Genomic DNA, 21,390 nt, shown 5'->3' on the forward strand with positions numbered 1-21,390 from the left:
GAAATGTTTGCACATTTACTACAACTAAACAACAGAAATACCTTATTTACATAAGTATTCAGACCCTTTGCTATGAGACTCGAAATTGAGCTCCGATTCATCCTGTTTCCATTGATCATCCAAGTTTTACAACTTGATTGGTGTCCGACTGTGGTAAATTCAATAGATTGGACATGATTTAGAAAGGCACAAAATTGAGCTCAGGTGCATCTTGTTTCCATTGATCATCCTTGAGATGTTTCTACACCTTGATTGGAGTCCACCTGTGGTAAATTCAATTGATTGGACATGATTTCGAAAGACACACACCTGTCTATATAAGGTCCCACAGTTGATAGCTCATGTCAGAGCAAAAACCAAGCCATGAGGTCAAAGGAATTGTCCGTAGAGCTCTGAGACAAGATTGTGTCGAGGCACAGATCTGGGGGAAGTACTGAGTAAAGGGTCTGAACACTTATGTAATTGATAGTTCATATTTTTTTAAACATTTGCAAACATTTCTAAAAAAACTGTTTTTTTGTCATTATGGGGTGTTGTGTGTAGATTGATGAAAAAAACAATTGAATCCATTGTAGAATAAGGCTGTAACGTGACACAGCAGGGGAAGAAGTGAAGGGGTCTGAATACTTTCCGAACACACTGTATAGGTCAAAGCAACAGCCAGCGTTCTCTTTCAGATGCTAACAACGGACTTCAAAGATTCTTAAATGTTTAGCTACCACTGCCAACACATTGTCAGACAGTCAACATGGTCAAAGGTAGTGTTGTTTTTTAGCAGAATCACATTAGTGGAAACGGAGGGTGTTCTCAGGGCAGGCCTGGTTGTAGCTAGATATGTTCCAGTCACGTTTTTTTTGTTGTTTTTAATGCGTTTTAGCTAACCCTATCCCAAACCATGTTCCTAACCTGAACCTCATTCTCCTAACCTGTTACGAAAAGTCCCTTCTGCTAGTGAAAACTGGCAGACCTGCCGCGAGAACAGTGTGGGTTCTGAGTAACGCGATACTTGTGAAGGGCTCGTTAGCAACCTTCACCACATAATCTAGCTTTGCTTTCAATGTCTAATTTTGTAGATGGTGAAAACCATTGTCACCACTGTCAATACATGATCACACACCAAACATTCAGCTAGTTAGAAATAAGCCCAATTATGCACGCTGGAGCACTAAGATATATTAATCAGCCTGTTAAAGAGTGCCATAATTATCTCTAATGAATTCAACAGAGGAGAACGCTCATGTTGTCACTTAGAGGGGGACGTGTGTGTGTGTGTGCGTGTGCGTGTGTGTGTGTGTGTGTGTGTGTGTGTGTGTGTGTGTGTGTGTGTGTGTGTGTGTGTGTGTGTGTGTGTGTGTGTGTGTGCATGGGGGTGAAAGACATTTGATGAATGATCTGCCTTCCTTGACATGGAAGCAGACAGACAGTCAGAGGGAAGAAGGAAGGAGAAGGACAATGTTTCAGTTCACACAGGGAGTGGATGTAGAGTTACAGGCACCAGGGTAACCTTTAACCCTGTGATTCTACTGCAGATTGGGGTTTAATGCTCTGCTGAGCGTTGGACCTAAGCCTCATATCAGCCCTCGGGAAGAGTCCACTTGTTCTAAAGGGAATGCAAACATCCCTATAGGCTCCTTATATTCCAAACTATACCTTGAAGCCAGTTCCACTGCTAACCCTAATCTGGGACTGATTGAGATCTGGGACACCAGGCGGGTGCTATTAATGATCAGGCAGAACATAATAGCTATAGGCTATTATCTATCCCCAGCATCAGTTATACACACCTGCAGTTCATGCAGTACACAATACATGGTGTTACTGGGGTGACTCTGCTTTGTCTAAAGGGATGTTGAACATTCCTATACCAGTAGACTATAGGGTTCTATCTCCTGATTCACTGATTATTCTGTAGATTCCATATGCTACTGTCTATCTCCTACATCACTGATTATCCTATAGATTCCATAGGCTACTGTCTATCTTCTACATCACCAATTATCCTACAGATTCCATAGGCTACTGTCTATCTTCTACATCACCGATTATCCTATAGATTCCATATGCTACTGTCTATCTCCTACATCACTGATGATTCTATAGATTCCATAGGCTACTGTCTATCTCCTACATCACCAATTATCCTATAGATTCCATAGGCTACTGTCTATCTCCTACATCACCAATTATCCTATAGATTCCATATGCTACTGTCTATCTCCTACATCACCGATTATTCTATAGATTCCATAGGCTACTGTCTATCTCCTACATCACTGATGATCCTATAGATTCCATAGGCTACTGTCTATCTCCTACATCACCGATTATCCTATAGATTCCATAGGCTACTGTCTATCTCCTACATCACTGATTACTCTATAGATTCCATAGGCTACTGTCTATCTCCTACATCACTGATGATCCTATAGATTCCATAGGCTACTGTATATCTCCTACATCACTGATTACTCTATAGATTCCATAGGCTACTGTCTATCTCCTACATCACTGATTACTCTATAGATTCCATAGGCTACTGTCTATCTCCTACATCACTGATTACTCTATAGATTCCATAGGCTACTGTCTATCTCCTACATCACTGATGATCCTATAGATTCCATAGGCTACTGTCTATCTCCTACATCACTGATTACTCTATAGATTCCATAGGCTACTGTCTATCTCCTACATCACTGATGATCCTATAGATTCCATAGGCTACTGTCTATCTCCTACATCACTGATTACTCTATAGATTCCATAGGCTACTGTCTATCTCCTACATCACTGATGATCCTATAGATTCCATAGGCTACTGTCTATCTCCTACATCACTGATGATCCTATAGATTCCATAGGCTACTGTCTATCTCCTACATCACTGATTACTCTATAGATTCCATAGGCTACTGTCTATCTCCTACATCACTGATTACTCTATAGATTCCATAGGCTACTGTCTATCTCCTACATCACTGATTACTCTATAGATTCCATGGGCTACTGTCTATCTCCTACATCACTGATTACTCTATAGATTCCATAGGCTACTGTCTATCTCCTACATCACTGATTACTCTATAGATTCCATAGGCTACTGTCTATCTCCAACATCACTGATTACTCTATAGATTCCATAGGCTACTGTCTATCTCCTACATCACTGATTACTCTATAGATTCCATAGGCTACTGTCTATCTCCAACATCACTGATGATCCTATAGATTCCATAGGCTACTGTCTATCTTCTACATCACCGATTATCCTATAGATTCCATATGCTACTGTCTATCTCCTACATCACTGATGATTCTATAGATTCCATAGGCTACTGTCTATCTCCTATCAGATTACTCTATAGATTCCATAGGCTACTGTCTATCTCCTACATCACCGATTATCCTATAGATTCCATAGGCTACTGTCTATCTCCAACATCACTGATTACTCTATAGATTCCATAGGCTACTGTCTATCTCCTACATCACTGATTATCCTATAGATTCCATAGGCTACTGTCTATCTCCTACATCACTGATTATCCTATAGATTCCATAGGTTACTGTCTATCTCTTACATCACTAGTAGGCCACATGGAAATGTCCTTAAAGTAACTGTCCAGTGTTTCCAGATTTCTATGAACTATTACCTATAATTAATTACAAAATGAGTGAACTACTTTTCCTTATTTAGTATGTTAAAAAGCCTATTTTCTGTGTTGCAATGGTGTGGGCGTACCCCAACAACAACATGGTGTGGATCTATACACCATTCGATAAAATAAAATAAAAAGACAAGTAAACAGCTGATTGGCCAGCTTAGACAGTTTGACGTCTCTGCCAAAAACATGACGTGATCTTCTCTGAGGAAATGGCAAGCATTTTTAAATGGTCTGTTTGAGATAATAGTTTGAGGGATTTTTGAACTATTTTCTTCTTCACTTTTCTGCTTTGTCCACTAATACGAGTCAACAACATAATGATCTTTTAGAGGTAGACTCAGCAATACAACATACATACAGGAAGTCAACAACATAATGATCTTTTAGAGGTAGACTCAGCAATACAACATACATACAGGAAGTCAACAACATAATGATATTTTAGAGGTAGACTCAGCAATACAACATACATACAGGAAGTCAACAACATAATGATATTTTAGAGGTAGACTCAGCAATACAACATACATACAGGAAGTCAACAACATAATGATCTTTTAGAGGTAGACTCAGCAATACAACATACATACAGGAAGTCAACAACATAATGATCTTTTAGAGGTAGACTCAGCAATACAACATACATACAGGAAGTCAACAACATAATGATCTTTTAGAGGTAGACTCAGCAATACAACATACATACAGGAAGTCAACAACATAATGATCTTTTAGAGGTAGACTCAGCAATACAACATACATACAGGAAGTCAACAACATAATGATCTTTTAGAGGTAGACTCAGCAATACAACATACATACAGAAAGTCAACAACATAATGATATTTTAGAGGTATACTCAGCAATACAACATACATACAGGAAGTAAACAACATAATGATCTTGTAGAGGTAGACTCAGCAATACAACATACATACAGAAAGTCAACAACATAATGATATTTTAGAGGTAGACTCAGCAATACAACATACATACAGGAAGTCAACAACATAATGATCTTTTAGAGGTAGACTCAGCAATACAACATACATACAGAAAGTAAACAGCATAGTGGGTCAGTTTCTGCAACCACCAAGAAAGCGCATGGCTCAACTTCTTCTCTGTTTTGGCGCCCTGGTTACCAGGCTGCGAAGAGGGAACCCGTGAACATGTGCAGATACTGTGTGTGACCGTGTGAGAGTGAAGTCTTGGATATCACTCATCTCAATATCTGCCGTGCTGCTCGTGGCAACGTCAGTCTACCTTTTAAAATGAGATTTTCACTGGACAGTTACTTTAAAGCTACAGTCCTCAATTGAAACAATAACAAGCGCTCCACCCTGTTTCTATGTTGGTAAGCAACTGAGGGATGGGCCTGGATAATAAAACATTTAAAACATGTATTTAACCATTATATAACTTTACAAGTGGGTTAAGAACACATTCTTACTTACACTGGCTGCCTACCTGGGAACAGTGGGTTAAGAACACATTCTTACTTACAATGGCAGCCTACTGGGGAACAGTGGGTTAAGAACACATTCTTACTTACAATGGCAGCCTACCTGGGAACAGTGGGTTAAGAACATATTCTTACTTACAATGGCTGCCTACTGGGGAACAGTGGGTTAAGAACACATTCTTACTTAAAATGGCTGCCTACCTGGGAACAGTGGGTTAAGAACACATTCTTACTTACAATGGCAGCCTACTGGGGAACAGTGGGTTAAGAACACATTCTTACTTACAATGGCTGCCTACCTGGGAACAGTGGGTTAAGAACACATTCTTACTTACAATGGCTGCCTACCTGGGAACAGTGGGTTAAGAACACATTCTTACTTACAATGGCAGCCTACTGGGGAACAGTGGGTTAAGAACACATTCTACCTGGGAACAGTGGGTTAAGAACACATTCTTACTTACAATGGCAGCCTACCTGGGAACAGTGGGTTAAGAACACATTCTTACTTACAATGGCAGCCTACCTGGGAACAGTGGGATAAGAACACATTCTTACTTACAATGGCAGCCTACTGGGGAACAGTGGGTTAAGAACACATTCTTACTTACAATGGCTGCCTACCTGGGAAGAGTGGGTTAAGAACACATTCTTACTCACAATGGCTGCCTACCTGGGAACAGTGGGTTAAGAACACATTCTTACTTACAATGGCTGCCTACTGGGGAACAGTGGGTTAAGAACACATTTTTACTTACAATGGCTGCCTACCTGGGAACAGTGGGTTAAGAACACATTCTTACTTACAATGGCTGCCTACTGGGGAACAGTGGGATAAGAACACATTCTTACTTACAATGGCAGCCTACTGGGGAACAGTGGGTTAAGAACACATTCTTACTTACAATGGCTGCCTACCTGGGAAGAGTGGGTTAAGAACACATTCTTACTTACAATGGCTGCCTACTGGGGAACAGTGGGTTAAGAACACATTCTTACTTACAATGGCAGCCTACCTGGGAACAGTGGTTTAAGAACACATTCTTACTTACAATGGCTGCCTACTGGGGAACAGTGGGTTAAGAACACATTCTTACTTACAATGGCAGCCTACTGGGGAACATTGGGTTAAGAACACATTCTTACTTACAATGGCAGCCTACTGGGGAACAGTGGGTTGAGAACACATTCTTACTTGGGCTGCCTAAACAGTGGGTTAAGAACACATTCTTACTTACAATGGCAGCCTACCTGGGAACAGTGGGTTAAGAACACATTCTTACTTACAATGGCTGCCTACCTGGGAACAGTGGGTTAAGAACACATTCTTACTTACAATGGCTGCCTACCTGGGAACAGTGGGTTAAGAACACATTCTTACTTACAATGGCAGCCTACCTGGGAACAGTGGGTTAAGAACACATTCTTACTTACAATGGCTACCTACTGGGGAACAGTGGGTTAAGAACACATTCTTACTTACAATGGCTGCCTACCTGGGAACAGTGGGTTAAGAACACATTCTTACTTACAATGGCAGCCTACCTGGGAACAGTGGGTTAAGAACACATTCTTACTTACAATGGCTGCCTACCTGGGAACAGTGGGTTAAGAACACATTCTTACTTACAATGGCTGCCTACCTGGGAACAGTGGGTTAAGAACACATTCTTACTTACAATGGAGCCTACTGGGGAACAGTGGGTTAAGAACACATTATTACTTGCAATGGCAGCCTACTGGGGAACAGTGGGTTAAGAACACATTCTTACTTACAATGGCAGCCTACCTGGGAACAGTGGGTTAAGAACACATTCTTACTTACAATGGCAGCCTACCTGGGAACAGTGGGTTAAGAACACATTCTTACTTACAATGGCAGCCTACTGGGGAACAGTGGGTTAAGAACACATTCTTACTTACAATGGCTGCCTACCTGGGAACAGTGGGTTAAGAACACATTCTTACTTACAATGGCTGCCTACTGGGGAACAGTGGGTTAAGAACACATTCTTACTCACAATGGCTGCCTACCTGGGAACAGTGGGTTAAGAACACATTCTTACTTACAATGGCTGCCTACTGGGGAACAGTGGGTTAAGAACACATTTTTACTTACAATGGCTGCCTACCTGGGAACAGTGGGTTAAGAACACATTCTTACTTACAATGGCTGCCTACTGGGGAACAGTGGGTTAACTGCCTTGTTCAGGGGCAGAACAACAGATTTGTACGTTGTCAGCTCAGGGATTCGATCCAGCAACCTTTCGGTTACTAGCCCCTCTAACCACCGCCCCAGAAAAGTAACCATTCAAATTTGTAGACAGAACTATGGGTGCAAGGACTGACCATCCATGATATCAAAATGATAGTTTTAAATATGTTTTGACACAATACAGTGTTTGTTTATTTTGTTTACACATTTAACACGCTTATATGTTGGGTTCTGAAGTGGTATGACAGCTGAACTAAGCTCATGAGGCATTTATAAGTTAAATTCTTCAAAAATCTATGGGTGTATACAGTATGATTAATTTATGAGTTCTGTTCTTCTAGAATCTATGGATATATACAATATCATTATTTTATAAGTACAAAAATGGATGTAGCAATTAAAGATTTTAGCTTGGACACATTCTAGAAATGTCAAAAACATACATTATTTGGATATTTTCTCCAAAAGTTATTATAAACATTATGGCCCAGGGCATGTCCTTATACTAATGTAGGCTGCAGTCAGTGGCCGTCAGTGTCTTATTCACACATTAGCCAGAGGATTTAGAAGGTCCAGCAGTTCACTGAGCTAAGCTAGTGTCCCATCCTGCTTCCCTTACAGCTGTCCCGAGCCTGTTGTATTTAACACAGCGCTCCAACAGCTGCGGAGAGAAGTGGATTGTATTACCCGATAATTGGCAAGCTACAAGTCCCAGATCCACAGTAACCCTGTTTCACTGTGTTGGGGCCTTGTTTGACGAGGGGAAACAGCATTTCTGCTAGCTGCTTCAACATGGTCTCATTAGAACATTAAAAAAGTGACATTTAACCACTGTAGTTCCATGTCAACCAAATAAACTTTTATTTATTTTACATCATTTTAACACATTCTCATTTACAGCAAAGACCTGGGGAATAGTTACAAGGGAGAGGAGGGAGGATGAATGAGCCAATTGGAAGTTGGGGATGATTAGGTGGCCAGATTGGGAATTTAGCCAGGACACCAGAGTTAACACTCCTACTCTTACGTGCCATGGAATATTTGGTGACCACAGAGAGTCAGGACACCCGTTTAACGTCCCATCAGGAAGACAGAAACCTACACAGGGCAATGTCCCTAATCACTGCCCTGGGACATTTTATTTTATTTTTTAGACCAGAGTGCCTCCTACTGGCCCTCCGACACCACTTCCAGCAGCATCTGGTCTCCCATCCAGGGACTGACCCTGCTTCAGAGGCAAACAGCAGTGGGATACAGGGTGGAATGCTGTATCAATATGACAATTAGTCCAATTAAGGAACTATTGCTACAAACTAAGCTTAATCAAGGCATATTCATGTTGTCCCAATCATACCACCATTCCTTGGCTGCAACATTCAGGAAAATATTATAGCCATGTCTGTGACGTGTTCAGGGAACTTTTAGAAACAGTTCAATTTTAACCAAACTTACTTTCCATAGACGTGGGAGAGACAAGCTGCTACTAAAAGAACAGCCACTGACTGTACAGCCAATTAGAGAACAGCCACTGACTGTACAGCCAATTAGAGAACAGCCACTGACTGTACAGCCAATTAGAGAACAGCCACTGACTGTACAGCCAATTAGAGAACAGCCACTGACTGTACAGCCAATTAGACCAGCCACTGACTGTACAGCTAATTAGAGACCAGCCACTGACTGTACATCCAATAAGACAAGCAATCACTAACTAAATGACCAATAAGGGATCAGCAGCTACTGACTGTATCATGTTTCCCTTTACAGGGAGAGACCAGGAAAGACGGGTTCCCTGGAAACTCAAGCCAGAAGGTACAGTATGTTACCATGGAAATATTTTATATTTATACAATATACTGTATATGAGATATTTCACAACTTACATATGTGTTTGAACATGATAAACTCTTTAAACATAACAGAGAGTCAGAGAGTGCCCTGTCAGCTGGGTCTGTACATGGTCTAGCACCTTCAGTTCACCAGGACCACTCTAAAGCATCATCACCCTCTAAACCCTCCTCTAGGGCCCTTAGAAGTTGAGGTTGAAGAATACACACACACACACACATACAGGGACATATTTGCCTATGAAACTCGATCCAATCTAATGACATAACACTTAAAAGGCGCAGACCACCCAAACATTTTCCTATACTTGATAAGGTTTGAGAATTGGCTAAAGCTGATCTGCGTTACTCAACACTGCACATGACATGCAAAGTCTATATCAAGTGTCATAACATTCATATTGAGATTGATGGTGGTGTGACTTGGCCCACTCTGCCTGTGTGGTTCGTGTGGTTTCCATCTGAACTGTATTAGCTACCGCAGAGTACTGTTTTGCTGTTTTAGAGATGTCTGAAGGCCTTCCCTTTTACTGTGTGTGTGTGTGTGTGTGTGTGTGTGTGTGTGTGTGTGTGTGTGTGTGTGTGTGTGTGTGTGTGTGTGTGTGTGTGTGTGTGTGTGTGTGTGTGTGTGTGTGTGTGTGTGTGCGTGCGCGCTTTCGTGCGTGTGTGTTCTATTTCTCCCTCAGGGTGACCAGGGTGTTTCTGGCTCACCAGGTCTGGATGGTATTCCTGGACAGAAGGTGAGTCAGACTGTTGACTTGTTTGGACTGTCCATTAGCTGTAAGATATAAGGTTTCTGCTTTAAACCACTAAACTGTTATTCTCCCACTACATATTCTGTGAGAGGGTTTTCTATGTCCTGGAGTGCTGTTGGACTAAGGTTCAACTAAAGTAGCATAATACTATCCCCTTCATCAGCTATCATGATAATACTATCCCCTTCATCAGCTATCATGATAATACTATCCCCTTCATCAGCTATCATGATAATACTATCCCCTTCATCAGCTATCATGATAATACTATCCCCTTCATCAGCTATCATGATAATACTATCCCCTTCATCAGCTATCATGATAACACTATCCCTTTCATCAGCTATCATGATAATACTATCCCCTTCATCAGCTATCATGATAATACTATCCCCTTCATCAGCTATCATGATAATACTATCCCCTTCATCAGCTATCATGATAATACTATCCCCTTCATCAGCTATCATGATAATACTATCCCCTTCACCAGCTATCATGATAATACTACCCCCTTCATCAGCTATCATGATAATAACAATATCCCCTTCATCAGCTATCATGATAATACTATCCCCTTCATCAGCTAGTATGATAATACTATCCCCTTCATCAGCTATCATGATAATACTATCCCCTTCATCAGCTATCATGACAATACTATCCCCTTCATCAGCTATCATGATAATACTGTCCCCTTCATCAGCTATCATGATAATACTATCCCCTTCATCAGCTATCATGCAATACTATCCCCTTCATCAGCTATCATGATAATACTATCCCCTTCATCAGCTATCATGATAATACTATCCCCTTCATCAGCTATCATGATAATACTAACCCCTTCATCAGCTATCATGATAATACTATCCCCTTCATCAGCTATCATGATAATACTATCCCCTTCATCAGCTATCATGATAATACTATCCCCTTCATCAGCTATCATGATAATACTATCCCCTTCATCAGCTATCATGATAATACTATCCCCTTCATCAGCTATCATGATAATACTAACCCCTTCATCAGCTATCATGATAATACTATCCCCTTCATCAGCTATCATGATAATACTATCCCTTTCATCAGCTATCATGATACTTATATCCCTTTCATCAGCTATCATGATAATAATATCTCCTTCATCAGCTATCATGATAATACTATCCCCTTCATCAGCTACCATAATAACACTATCGCCTTCATCAGCTATCATGATAATACTATCCCCTTCATCAGCTATCATGATACTTATATCCCTTTCATCAGCTATCATGATAATACTATCCCCTTCAGCTATCATGATAATAACAATATCCCCTTCATCAGCTATCATGATAATACTATCCCCTTCATCAGCTATCATAATAACACTATCCCCTTCATCAGCTATCATAATAACAATATCCCCTTCATCAGCTATCATGATAATACTATCCCCTTCATCAGCTATCATGATAATAATATCTCCTTCAGCTATCATGATAATACTATCCCCATCATCAGCTATCATGATAATACTATCCCCTTCATCAGCTATCATGATAATACTATCCCCTTCATCAGCTATCATGATAATACTATCCCCTTCATCAGCTATCATGACAATACTATCCCCTTCATCAGCTATCATGATAATACTATCCCCTTTTTTCAGCTATCATGATAATACTAACCCCTTCATCAGCTATCATGATAATACTATCCCCTTCATCAGCTATCATGATAATACTATCCCCTTCATCAGCTATCATGATAATACTATCCCCTTCATCAGCTATCATGATAATACTATCCCCTTCATCAGCTATCATGATAATACTATCCCCTTCATCAGCTATCATGATAATATTAACCCCTTCATCAGCTATCATGATAATACTATCCCCTTCATCAGCTATCATGATAATACTATCCCCTTCATCAGCTATCATGATAATACTATCCCTTTCATCAGCTATCATGATAATACTATCCCTTTCATCAGCTATCATGATAATTCTATCCCTTTCATCAGCTATCATGATACTTATATCCCTTTCATCAGCTATCATGATAATAATATCTCCTTCATCAGCTATCATGATAATACTATCCCCTTCATCAGCTATCATGATAATAATATCTCCTTCAGCTATCATGATAATACTATCCCCATCATCAGCTATCATGATAATACTATCCCCTTCATCAGCTATCATGATAATACTATCCCCTTCATCAGCTATCATGATAATACTATCCCCTTCATCAGCTATCATGATAATACTATCCCTTTCATCAGCTATCATGATAATACTATCCCTTTCATCAGCTATCATGATAATTCTATCCCTTTCATCAGCTATCATGATACTTATATCCCTTTCATCAGCTATCATGATAATAATATCTCCTTCATCAGCTATCATGATAATACTATCCCCTTCATCAGCTACCATAATAACACTATCGCCTTCATCAGCTATCATGATAATACTATCCCCTTCATCAGCTATCATGATACTTATATCCCTTTCATCAGCTATCATGATAATACTATCCCCTTCAGCTATCATGATAATAACAATATCCCCTTCATCAGCTATCATGATAATACTATCCCCTTCATCAGCTATCATAATAACACTATCCCCTTCATCAGCTATCATAATAACAATATCCCCTTCATCAGCTATCATGATAATACTATCCCCTTCATCAGCTATCATGATAATAATATCTCCTTCAGCTATCATGATAATACTATCCCCATCATCAGCTATCATGATAATACTATCCCCTTCATCAGCTATCATGATAATACTATCCCCTTCATCAGCTATCATGATAATACTATCCCCTTCATCAGCTATCATAATAACAATATCCCCTTCATCAGCTATCATGATAATACTATCCCCTTCATCAGCTATCATGATAATAATATCTCCTTCAGCTATCATGATAATACTATCCCCATCATCAGCTATCATGATAATACTATCCCCTTCATCAGCTATCATGATAATACTATCCCATTCATCAGCTATCATGATAATACTAACCCCTTCATCAGCTATCATGATAATACTATCCCCTTCATCAGCTATCATGATAATACTATCCCTTTCATCAGCTATCATGATAATTCTATCCCTTTCATCAGCTATCATGATACTTATATCCCTTTCATCAGCTATCATGATAATAATATCTCCTTCATCAGCTATCATGATAATACTATCCCCTTCATCAGCTACCATAATAACACTATCGCCTTCATCAGCTATCATGATAATACTATCCCCTTCATCAGCTATCATAATAACACTATCCCCTTCATCAGCTATCATAATAACAATATCCCCTTCATCAGCTATCATGATAATACTATCCCCTTCATCAGCTATCATGATAATAATATCTCCTTCAGCTATCATGATAATACTATCCCCATCATCAGCTATCATGCAATACTATCCCCTTCATCAGCTATCATGATAATACTATCCCCTTCATCAGCTATCATGATAATACTATCCCCTTCATCAGCTATCATGACAATACTATCCCCTTCATCAGCTATCATGATAATACTATCCCCTTCATCAGCTATCATGATAATACTATCCCTTTCATCAGCTATCATGATAATACTATCCCCTTCATCAGCTATCATGATAATACTATCCCCTTCATCAGCTATCATGATAATACTATCCCTTTCATCAGCTATCATGATAATACTATCCCTTTCATCAGCTATCATGATAATTCTATCCCTTTCATCAGCTATCATGATACTTATATCCCTTTCATCAGCTATCATGATAATAATATCTCCTTCATCAGCTATCATGATAATACTATCCCCTTCATCAGCTATCATGATAATAATATCTCCTTCAGCTATCATGATAATACTATCCCCATCATCAGCTATCATGCAATACTATCCCCTTCATCAGCTATCATGATAATACTATCCCCTTCATCAGCTATCATGATAATACTATCCCCTTCATCAGCTATCATGATAATAATATCTCCTTCAGCTATCATGATAATACTATCCCCATCATCAGCTATCATGCAATACTATCCCCTTCATCAGCTATCATGATAATACTATCCCCTTCATCAGCTATCATGATAATACTATCCCCTTCATCAGCTATCATGACAATACTATCCCCTTCATCAGCTATCATGATAATACTATCCCCTTCATCAGCTATCATGATAATACTATCCCCTTCATCAGCTATCATGATAATACTATCCCTTTCATCAGCTATCATGATAATACTATCCCCTTCATCAGCTATCATGATACTTATATCCCTTTCATCAGCTATCATGATAATACTATCCCCTTCATCAGCTATCATGATAATACTATCCCCTTCATCAGCTATCATGCAATACTATCCCCTTCATCAGCTATCATGATAATACTATCCCCTTCATCAGCTATCATGACTATTATTCAACCATGCTGGACCTGAGCCCTAGGACCGTGCCCCAGGACTACCTGACATGATGACTCCTTGCTGTCCCCAGTCCACCTGACTGTGCTGCTGCTCCAGTTTCAACTGTTCTGCCTTATTATTATTCGACCATGGTGATGGTGGTGATAGTGGTGGTGACTCGCTCCTTCTCTCCCCATTGTGTTTCTGTAGTGCAGGGCTCTCCAACCCTCTTCTGTAGGTTTTCTCTCCAACCCCAGTTGTAACTAACTGGATTCAGCATATCAACCAGCTAATTATTAGAATCTGGTCCACTAGATAAGGGTTGGAGCAAAAACCTCAAGAAGGGTAGCTCTCCAGGAACAGGGTTGGAGTGAACCTACAGGAGGGTAGCTCTCCAGGAACAGGGTTGGTGTGAACCTACAGGAGGGTAGCTCTCCAGGAACAGGGTTGGAGTGAACTTACAGGAGGGTAGCTCTCCAGGAACAGGGTTGGTGTGAACCTACAGGAGGGTAGCTCTCCAGGAACAGGGTTGGTGTGAACCTACAGGAGGGTAGCTCTCCAGGAACAGGGTTGGTGTGAACCTACAGGAGGGTAGCTCTCCAGGAACAGGGTTGGAGTGAACTTACAGGAGGGTAGCTCTCCAGGATTGGACTGAAAACCTACAGGAGGGTAGCTCTCCAGGAACAGGGTTGGAGTGAAAACCTACAGGATGGTAGCTCTCCAGGAACAGGGTTGGACTGAAAACCTACAGGATGGTAGCTCTCCAGGAACAGGGTTGGACTGAAAACCTACAGGATGGTAGCTCTCCAGGAACAGGGTTGGAGCTGAACAGGGTTGGACTAAAACCTACAGGATGGTAGCTCTCCAGGAACAGGGTTGGACTGAAAACCTACAGGAGGGTAGCTCTCCAGGAACAGGGTTGGAGTGACAACCTACAGGATGGTAGCTCTCCAGAAACAGGGTTGGAGCGAAAACCTACAGGAGGGTAGCTCTCCAGGAACAGGGTTGGAGTGAAAACCTACAGGATGATAGCTCTCCAGGAACAGGGTTGGCCTGAAAACCTACAGGAGGGTAGCTCTCCAGGAACAGGGTTGGACTGAAAACCTACAGGAGGGTAGCTCTCCAGGAACAGGGTTGGACTGAAAACCTTACAGGAGGGTAGGTCTCCAGGAACAGGGTTGGAGTGAAAACCTACAGGACCGCAGATCTCCAGGAACAGGGTTGGAGTGAAAACCTACAGGACGGTAGATCTCCAGGAACAGGGTTGGAGTGAAAACCTACAGGATGGTAGCTCTCCAGGAACAGGGTTGGAGTGAAAACCTACAGGACGGTAGATCTCCAGGAACAGGGTTGGAGTGAAAACCTACAGGATGGTAGCTCTCCAGGAACAGGGTTGGACTGAAAACCTACAGGAGGGTAGCTCTCCAGGAACAGGGTTGGACTGAAAACCTACAGGAGGGTAGCTCTCCAGGAACAGGGTTGGAGTGACAACCTACAGGATGGTAGCTCTCCAGAAACAGGGTTGGAGCGAAAACCTACAGGAGGGTAGCTCTCCAGGAACAGGGTTGGAGTGAAAACCTACAGGATGATAGCTCTTCAGGAACAGGGTTGGCCTGAAAACCTACAGGAGGGTAGCTCTCCAGGAACAGGGTTGGACTGAAAACCTACAGGAGGGTAGCTCTCCAGGAACAGGGTTGGACTGAAAACCTACAGGACGGTAGATCTCCAGGAACAGGGTTGGAGTGAAAACCTACAGGAGGGTAGCTCTCCAGGAACAGGGTTGGAGTGAAAACCTACAGGAGGGTAGCTCTCCAGGAACAGGGTTGGAGTGAAAACCTACAGGACGGTAGATCTCCAGGAACAGGGTTGGAGTGAAAACCTACAGGATGGTAGCTCTCCAGGAACAGGGTTGGAGTGAAAACCTACAGGATGGTAGCTCTCCAGGAACAGGATTTACACCCAGGACACAAAGGGATTTACACATAGAGCCATAGTCCCTTAGGAGGGAGATAGGACTTATTGTATATCCTCTCCTCATGTATTTACAGTATTTTATGCCCTCTGATTCAATGTCTCATGTACCCTCTCAGAACTGCTTCAATACAGGGTCAGAGGAGATGAACAAATCATTCGCTTTTCCTTATGCATTAGATATGGGACAGTATGGAATATGTACTGTACATGTATATACAGTGAGCTGTGTGGGAAATATGCTCTTATTCTTTATAAGCTGAAGTGATGTGTAATTCCGTTGTGAAGTTGACTCAAGGCGCTAAACATTGTAGACGTGTGAACGAAGGCCCATTCAGAGCTGCACTGAACCCTACGGCACAGACCTCAGTGGAACTACCAAGATATTTCTCCTCGTGAACGCGTAGACGGTCAATGTTTGTTATTTAGCATTTCAAGTTTCAACCTTGTAATTTCAGGGGGAGGCAGGATCAAACGGGTCTAAGGGGATCGATGGAGCAATGGTACGTACACACACACACGGAAACGTATCACACACACATCATATTACATAATGGTAAATGTCTCTGGTTTCACTCTCTGTCATGTATAAACACCAGTTCATCCAATCACGTGCAACGTCTCACTGTAGTGGATATACTGATATTCACATTCCCATCATGCAGAGTCTCACTGTAGTGGATATACTGATATTCACATTCCCAGCATGCAGAGTCCTCCTGCAGTGGATACACTGATATTCACATTCCCAGCATGCAGAGTCCCACTGTAGTGGATACACTGATATTCACATTCCCAGCATGCAGAGTCCCACTGTATGGATACACTGATATTCACATTCCCAGCATGCAGAGTCCCACTGCAGTGGATATACTGATATTCACATTCCCAGCATGCAGAGTCTCACTGTAGTGGATATACTGATATTCACATTCCCAGCATGTTTAGAGTCTCACTGTAGTGGATATGGTTACTGATATTCACATTCCCAGCATGCAGAGTCCACTGCAGTGGATATACTGATATTCACATTCCCAGCATGCAGAGTCTCACTGTAGTGGATATACTGATATTCACATTCCCAGCATGCAGAGTCCCACTGCAGTGGATATACTGATGATTCACATTCCCAGCATGCAGAGTCTCACTGTAGTGATATACTGATATTCACATTCCCATCATGCAGAGTCCCACTGCAGTGGATATACTGATATTCACATTCCCAGCATGCAGAGTCTCACTGTAGTGGATATACTGATATTCACATTCCCAGCATGCAGAGTCTCACTGTAGTGGATATACTGATATTCACATTCCCATCATGCAGAGTCCCACTGCAGTGGATATACTGATATTCACATTCCCAGCATGCAGAGTCTCACTGTAGTGGATATACTGATATTCACATTCCCATCATGCAGAGTCCCACTGTAGTGGATATACTGATATTCACATTCCCAGCATGCAGAGTCTCACTGTAGTGGATATACTGATATTCACATTCCCAGCATGCAGAGTCTCACTGTAGTGGATATACTGATATTCACATTCCCATCATGCAGAGTCCCACTGCAGTGGATATACTGATATTCACATTCCCAGCATGCAGAGTCTCACTGTAGTGGAATACTGATATTCACATTCCCATCATGCAGAGTCCCACTGTAGTGGATATACTGATATTCACATTCCCAGGATGCAGAGTCTCACTGTAACAGTGGATATACTGATATTCACATTCCCATCATGGAGAGTCCCACTGAACAGTGGATATACTGATATTCACATTCCCAGCATGCAGAGTCCCACTGTAGTGGATACACTGATATTCACATTCCCAGCATGCAGAGTCCCACTGCAGTGGATACACTGATATTCACATTCCCAGCATGCAGAGTCCCACTGTAGTGGATATGGACTGATATTCAATTCCCAGCATGAGAGTCCCACTGCAGTGGATATACTGATATTCACATTCCCAGCATGCAGAGTCCCACTGTAGTGGATATACTGATATTCACATTCCCATCTGCAGAGTCCCACTGCAGTGATATACTCTTCACATTCCCAGCATGCAGACCCACTGTAGTGGAACAGGGATATTCACATTCCCAGCATGCAGAGTCCCACTGGAAGTGGATACACTGATATTCACATTCCCAGCATGCAGAGTCCCACTGTAGTGGATATACTGATATTCACATTCCCAGCAACAGAGTCCCACTGGAACAGTGGATATACTACACATTCCCAGCATGCAGAGTCCCACTGTAGTGGATACACTGATATTCACTTCCCAGCATGCAGAGTCCCACTGTAGTGGATACACTGATATTCACATTCCCAGCATGCAGAGTCCCACTGCAGTGGATACACTGATATTCACATTCCCAGCATGCAGAGTCCCACTGTAGTGGATATACTGATATTCACATTCCCAGCATGCAGAGTCCTCCAGCAGTGGATATACTGATATTCACATTCCCAGCATGCAGAGTCCACTGTAGTGGATATACTGATATTCACATTCCCAGCATGCAGAGTCCCACTGCAGTGGATATACTGATATTCACATTCCCAGCATGCAGAGTCCCACTGTAGTGGATATACTGATATTCACATTCCCATCATGCAGAGTCCCACTGCAGTGGATATACTGATATTCACATTCCCAGCATGCAGAGTCCCACTGTAGTGGATATACTGATATTCACACATTCCCAGCATGCAGAGTCCCACTGTAGTGGATACACTGATATTCACATTCCCAGCATGCAGAGTCCCACTGTAGTGGATACACTGATATTCACATTCCCAGCATGCAGAGTCCCACTGTAGTGGATATACTGATATTCACATTCCCAGCATGCAGAGTCCCACTGCAGTGGATATACTGATATTCACATTCCCAGCATGCAGAGTCCCACTGTAGTGGATACACTGATATTCACATTCCCAGCATGCAGAGTCCCACTGTAGTGGATACACTGATATTCACATTCCCAGCATGCAGAGTCCCACTGCAGTGGATACACTGATATTCACATTCCCAGCATGCAGAGTCCCACTGCAGTGGATATACTGATATTCACATTCCCAGCATGCAGAGTCCCACTGTAGTGGATACACTGATATTCACATTCCCAGCATGCAGAGTCCCACTGCAGTGGATATACTGATATTCACATTCCCAGCATGCAAAGTCCCACTGTAGTGGATACACTGATATTCACATTCCCAGCATGCAGAGTCCCACTGCAGTGGATATACTGATATTCACATTCCCAGCATGCAGAGTCCCACTGTAGTGGATACACTGATATTCACATTCCCAGCATGCAGAGTCCCACTGTAGTGGATACACTGATATTCACATTCCCAGCATGCAGAGTCCCACTGTAGTGGATACACTGATATTCACATTCCCAGCATGCAGAGTCCCACTGTAGTGGATATACTGATATTCACATTCCCAGCATGCAGAGTCCCACTGCAGTGGATACATGGTTATTAATATGTAGCATACGTCTTCTGTTGTAATATATATTTGATTTTAAAGGATTATCTAGCACAGGTTTTCTAATACATCTCTGAAGGATCTACATTCTTCCGTAGCCCAAGGCCTTTTCCCCTGTAATCTCAAGACTAACACAATAGCTATTCATATTTTACATGCAACCATGACGGTACATACACAGTGTGTTCTATGATTATCTGGTGATAATGTCGAATGTGGATTGACCTGAACTCTAATAACTTGGTCTCATGTGAAGGACGTGTCTGGAATGTATATATCACAGCTCTTACCTAGTCTCTGCACCTACAGTAAAACAGCATGCAAGGTTTCAGGGAAATTCACCTATAGGCTGCAGGCAGCATGAGTATCACATGGTGGTGTGGGAAACTTCCTCCTCAGCCTGAACTGTCCCCACCTGCGTCAGCAAATAACTTGCTTTTTCCTTTGGCACCGACTGGTAAGTTGGTTCAGGAGGGCGGTCACATGTGCTAGCAAGGCAGAGGTTCTGGGTTCGAGCATCAGTGTGAGCCGAATCAGGAGGAAGTGGGACTCTCTCAGCAAGCAGCGTGACGTCCTTTAGAGATGCATTGATGCAAAAGGGTTCAGGGAAATACTCAGGAATGCTGCATTATGTTGGGCTGGTCTCAGAGGAGTGAGCTACAGCACAAACAGATCTGGGACCAGAATAGAATTGTGTAGCATTTGCATAATTTGTTCTTTCATAATGGTGGTGTGGCTTTATGGGCCAAAGGCTAGATGTGTTTAGAATAAATATCGTGAAAAGACTTCAGTAGACTATGAAATTACAGGAAAACAAAGCTATGCTTTCAGGGAAATGGTCTGTATATTGTGGCTTTTGCATAATTAGTTCCTTCGTAATGGCGGTGTGGCTCCGCTAAGTATTGGGCTGAGCAGATGGACAGTTTAAAATGGCATAATGAAAGCGCCTCTTTTCATCACCATATCCTCTCTGATTAGGCCAATGGACTGAGGGAGAAATCTGTCCCTCTGGCACAGTGTACAATACACTGACTGGCCTGCTCAATACAACATACAGGGACTGGGCTGCCTGCTCAATACAACATACAGGGACTGGGCTGCCTGCTCAATATAACATACAGGGACTGGGCTGCCTGCTCAATACAACATACAGGGACTGGGCTGCCTGCTCAATACAACATACAGGGACTGGGCTGCCTGCTCAATACAACATACAGGGACTGGGCTGCCTGCTCAATACAACATACAGGGACTGGGCTGCCTGCTCAATATAACATACAGGGACTGGGCTGCCTGCTCCGCTGTTACAGAGTAGGATTACTGAGCTCTAAACTCATAGGGTTGGTTTCCCAGACACAACCTAGTCCTCATACGGTTGGTTTCCCAGACACAGACACAACCTAGTCCTCATAGGGTTGGTTTCACAGACACAGACACAAACTAGTCGTCATAGGGTTGGTTTCCCAGACACAGACACAGCTTAGTCCTCATAGGGTTG

At 42.0% G+C, this 21,390-nt stretch overlaps 1 protein-coding gene across 1 annotated transcript in view; it reads left to right on the forward strand.

Moving 5' to 3' along the window:
* The first annotated feature begins 9,113 nt into the window (after nt 1-9,113).
* The window catches only part of LOC135570966 (collagen alpha-3(IV) chain-like), a 73,352-nt gene continuing 61,075 nt past the window's right edge, over nt 9,114-21,390 (forward strand). Inside the window, exons 1-3 of the mRNA XM_065016787.1 lie at nt 9,114-9,154; nt 9,876-9,929; nt 16,834-16,878. Of these exons, the coding sequence (XP_064872859.1) occupies nt 16,876-16,878 (3 nt within the window). The 5' untranslated portion in view covers nt 9,114-9,154; nt 9,876-9,929; nt 16,834-16,875. The remainder of the gene's footprint in view (nt 9,155-9,875; nt 9,930-16,833; nt 16,879-21,390) is intronic.

Source organism: Oncorhynchus nerka, unplaced genomic scaffold (assembly GCF_034236695.1).
Source record: "Oncorhynchus nerka isolate Pitt River unplaced genomic scaffold, Oner_Uvic_2.0 unplaced_scaffold_871, whole genome shotgun sequence".
NCBI classification, from domain to species: Eukaryota; Metazoa; Chordata; class Actinopteri; order Salmoniformes; family Salmonidae; genus Oncorhynchus; species Oncorhynchus nerka.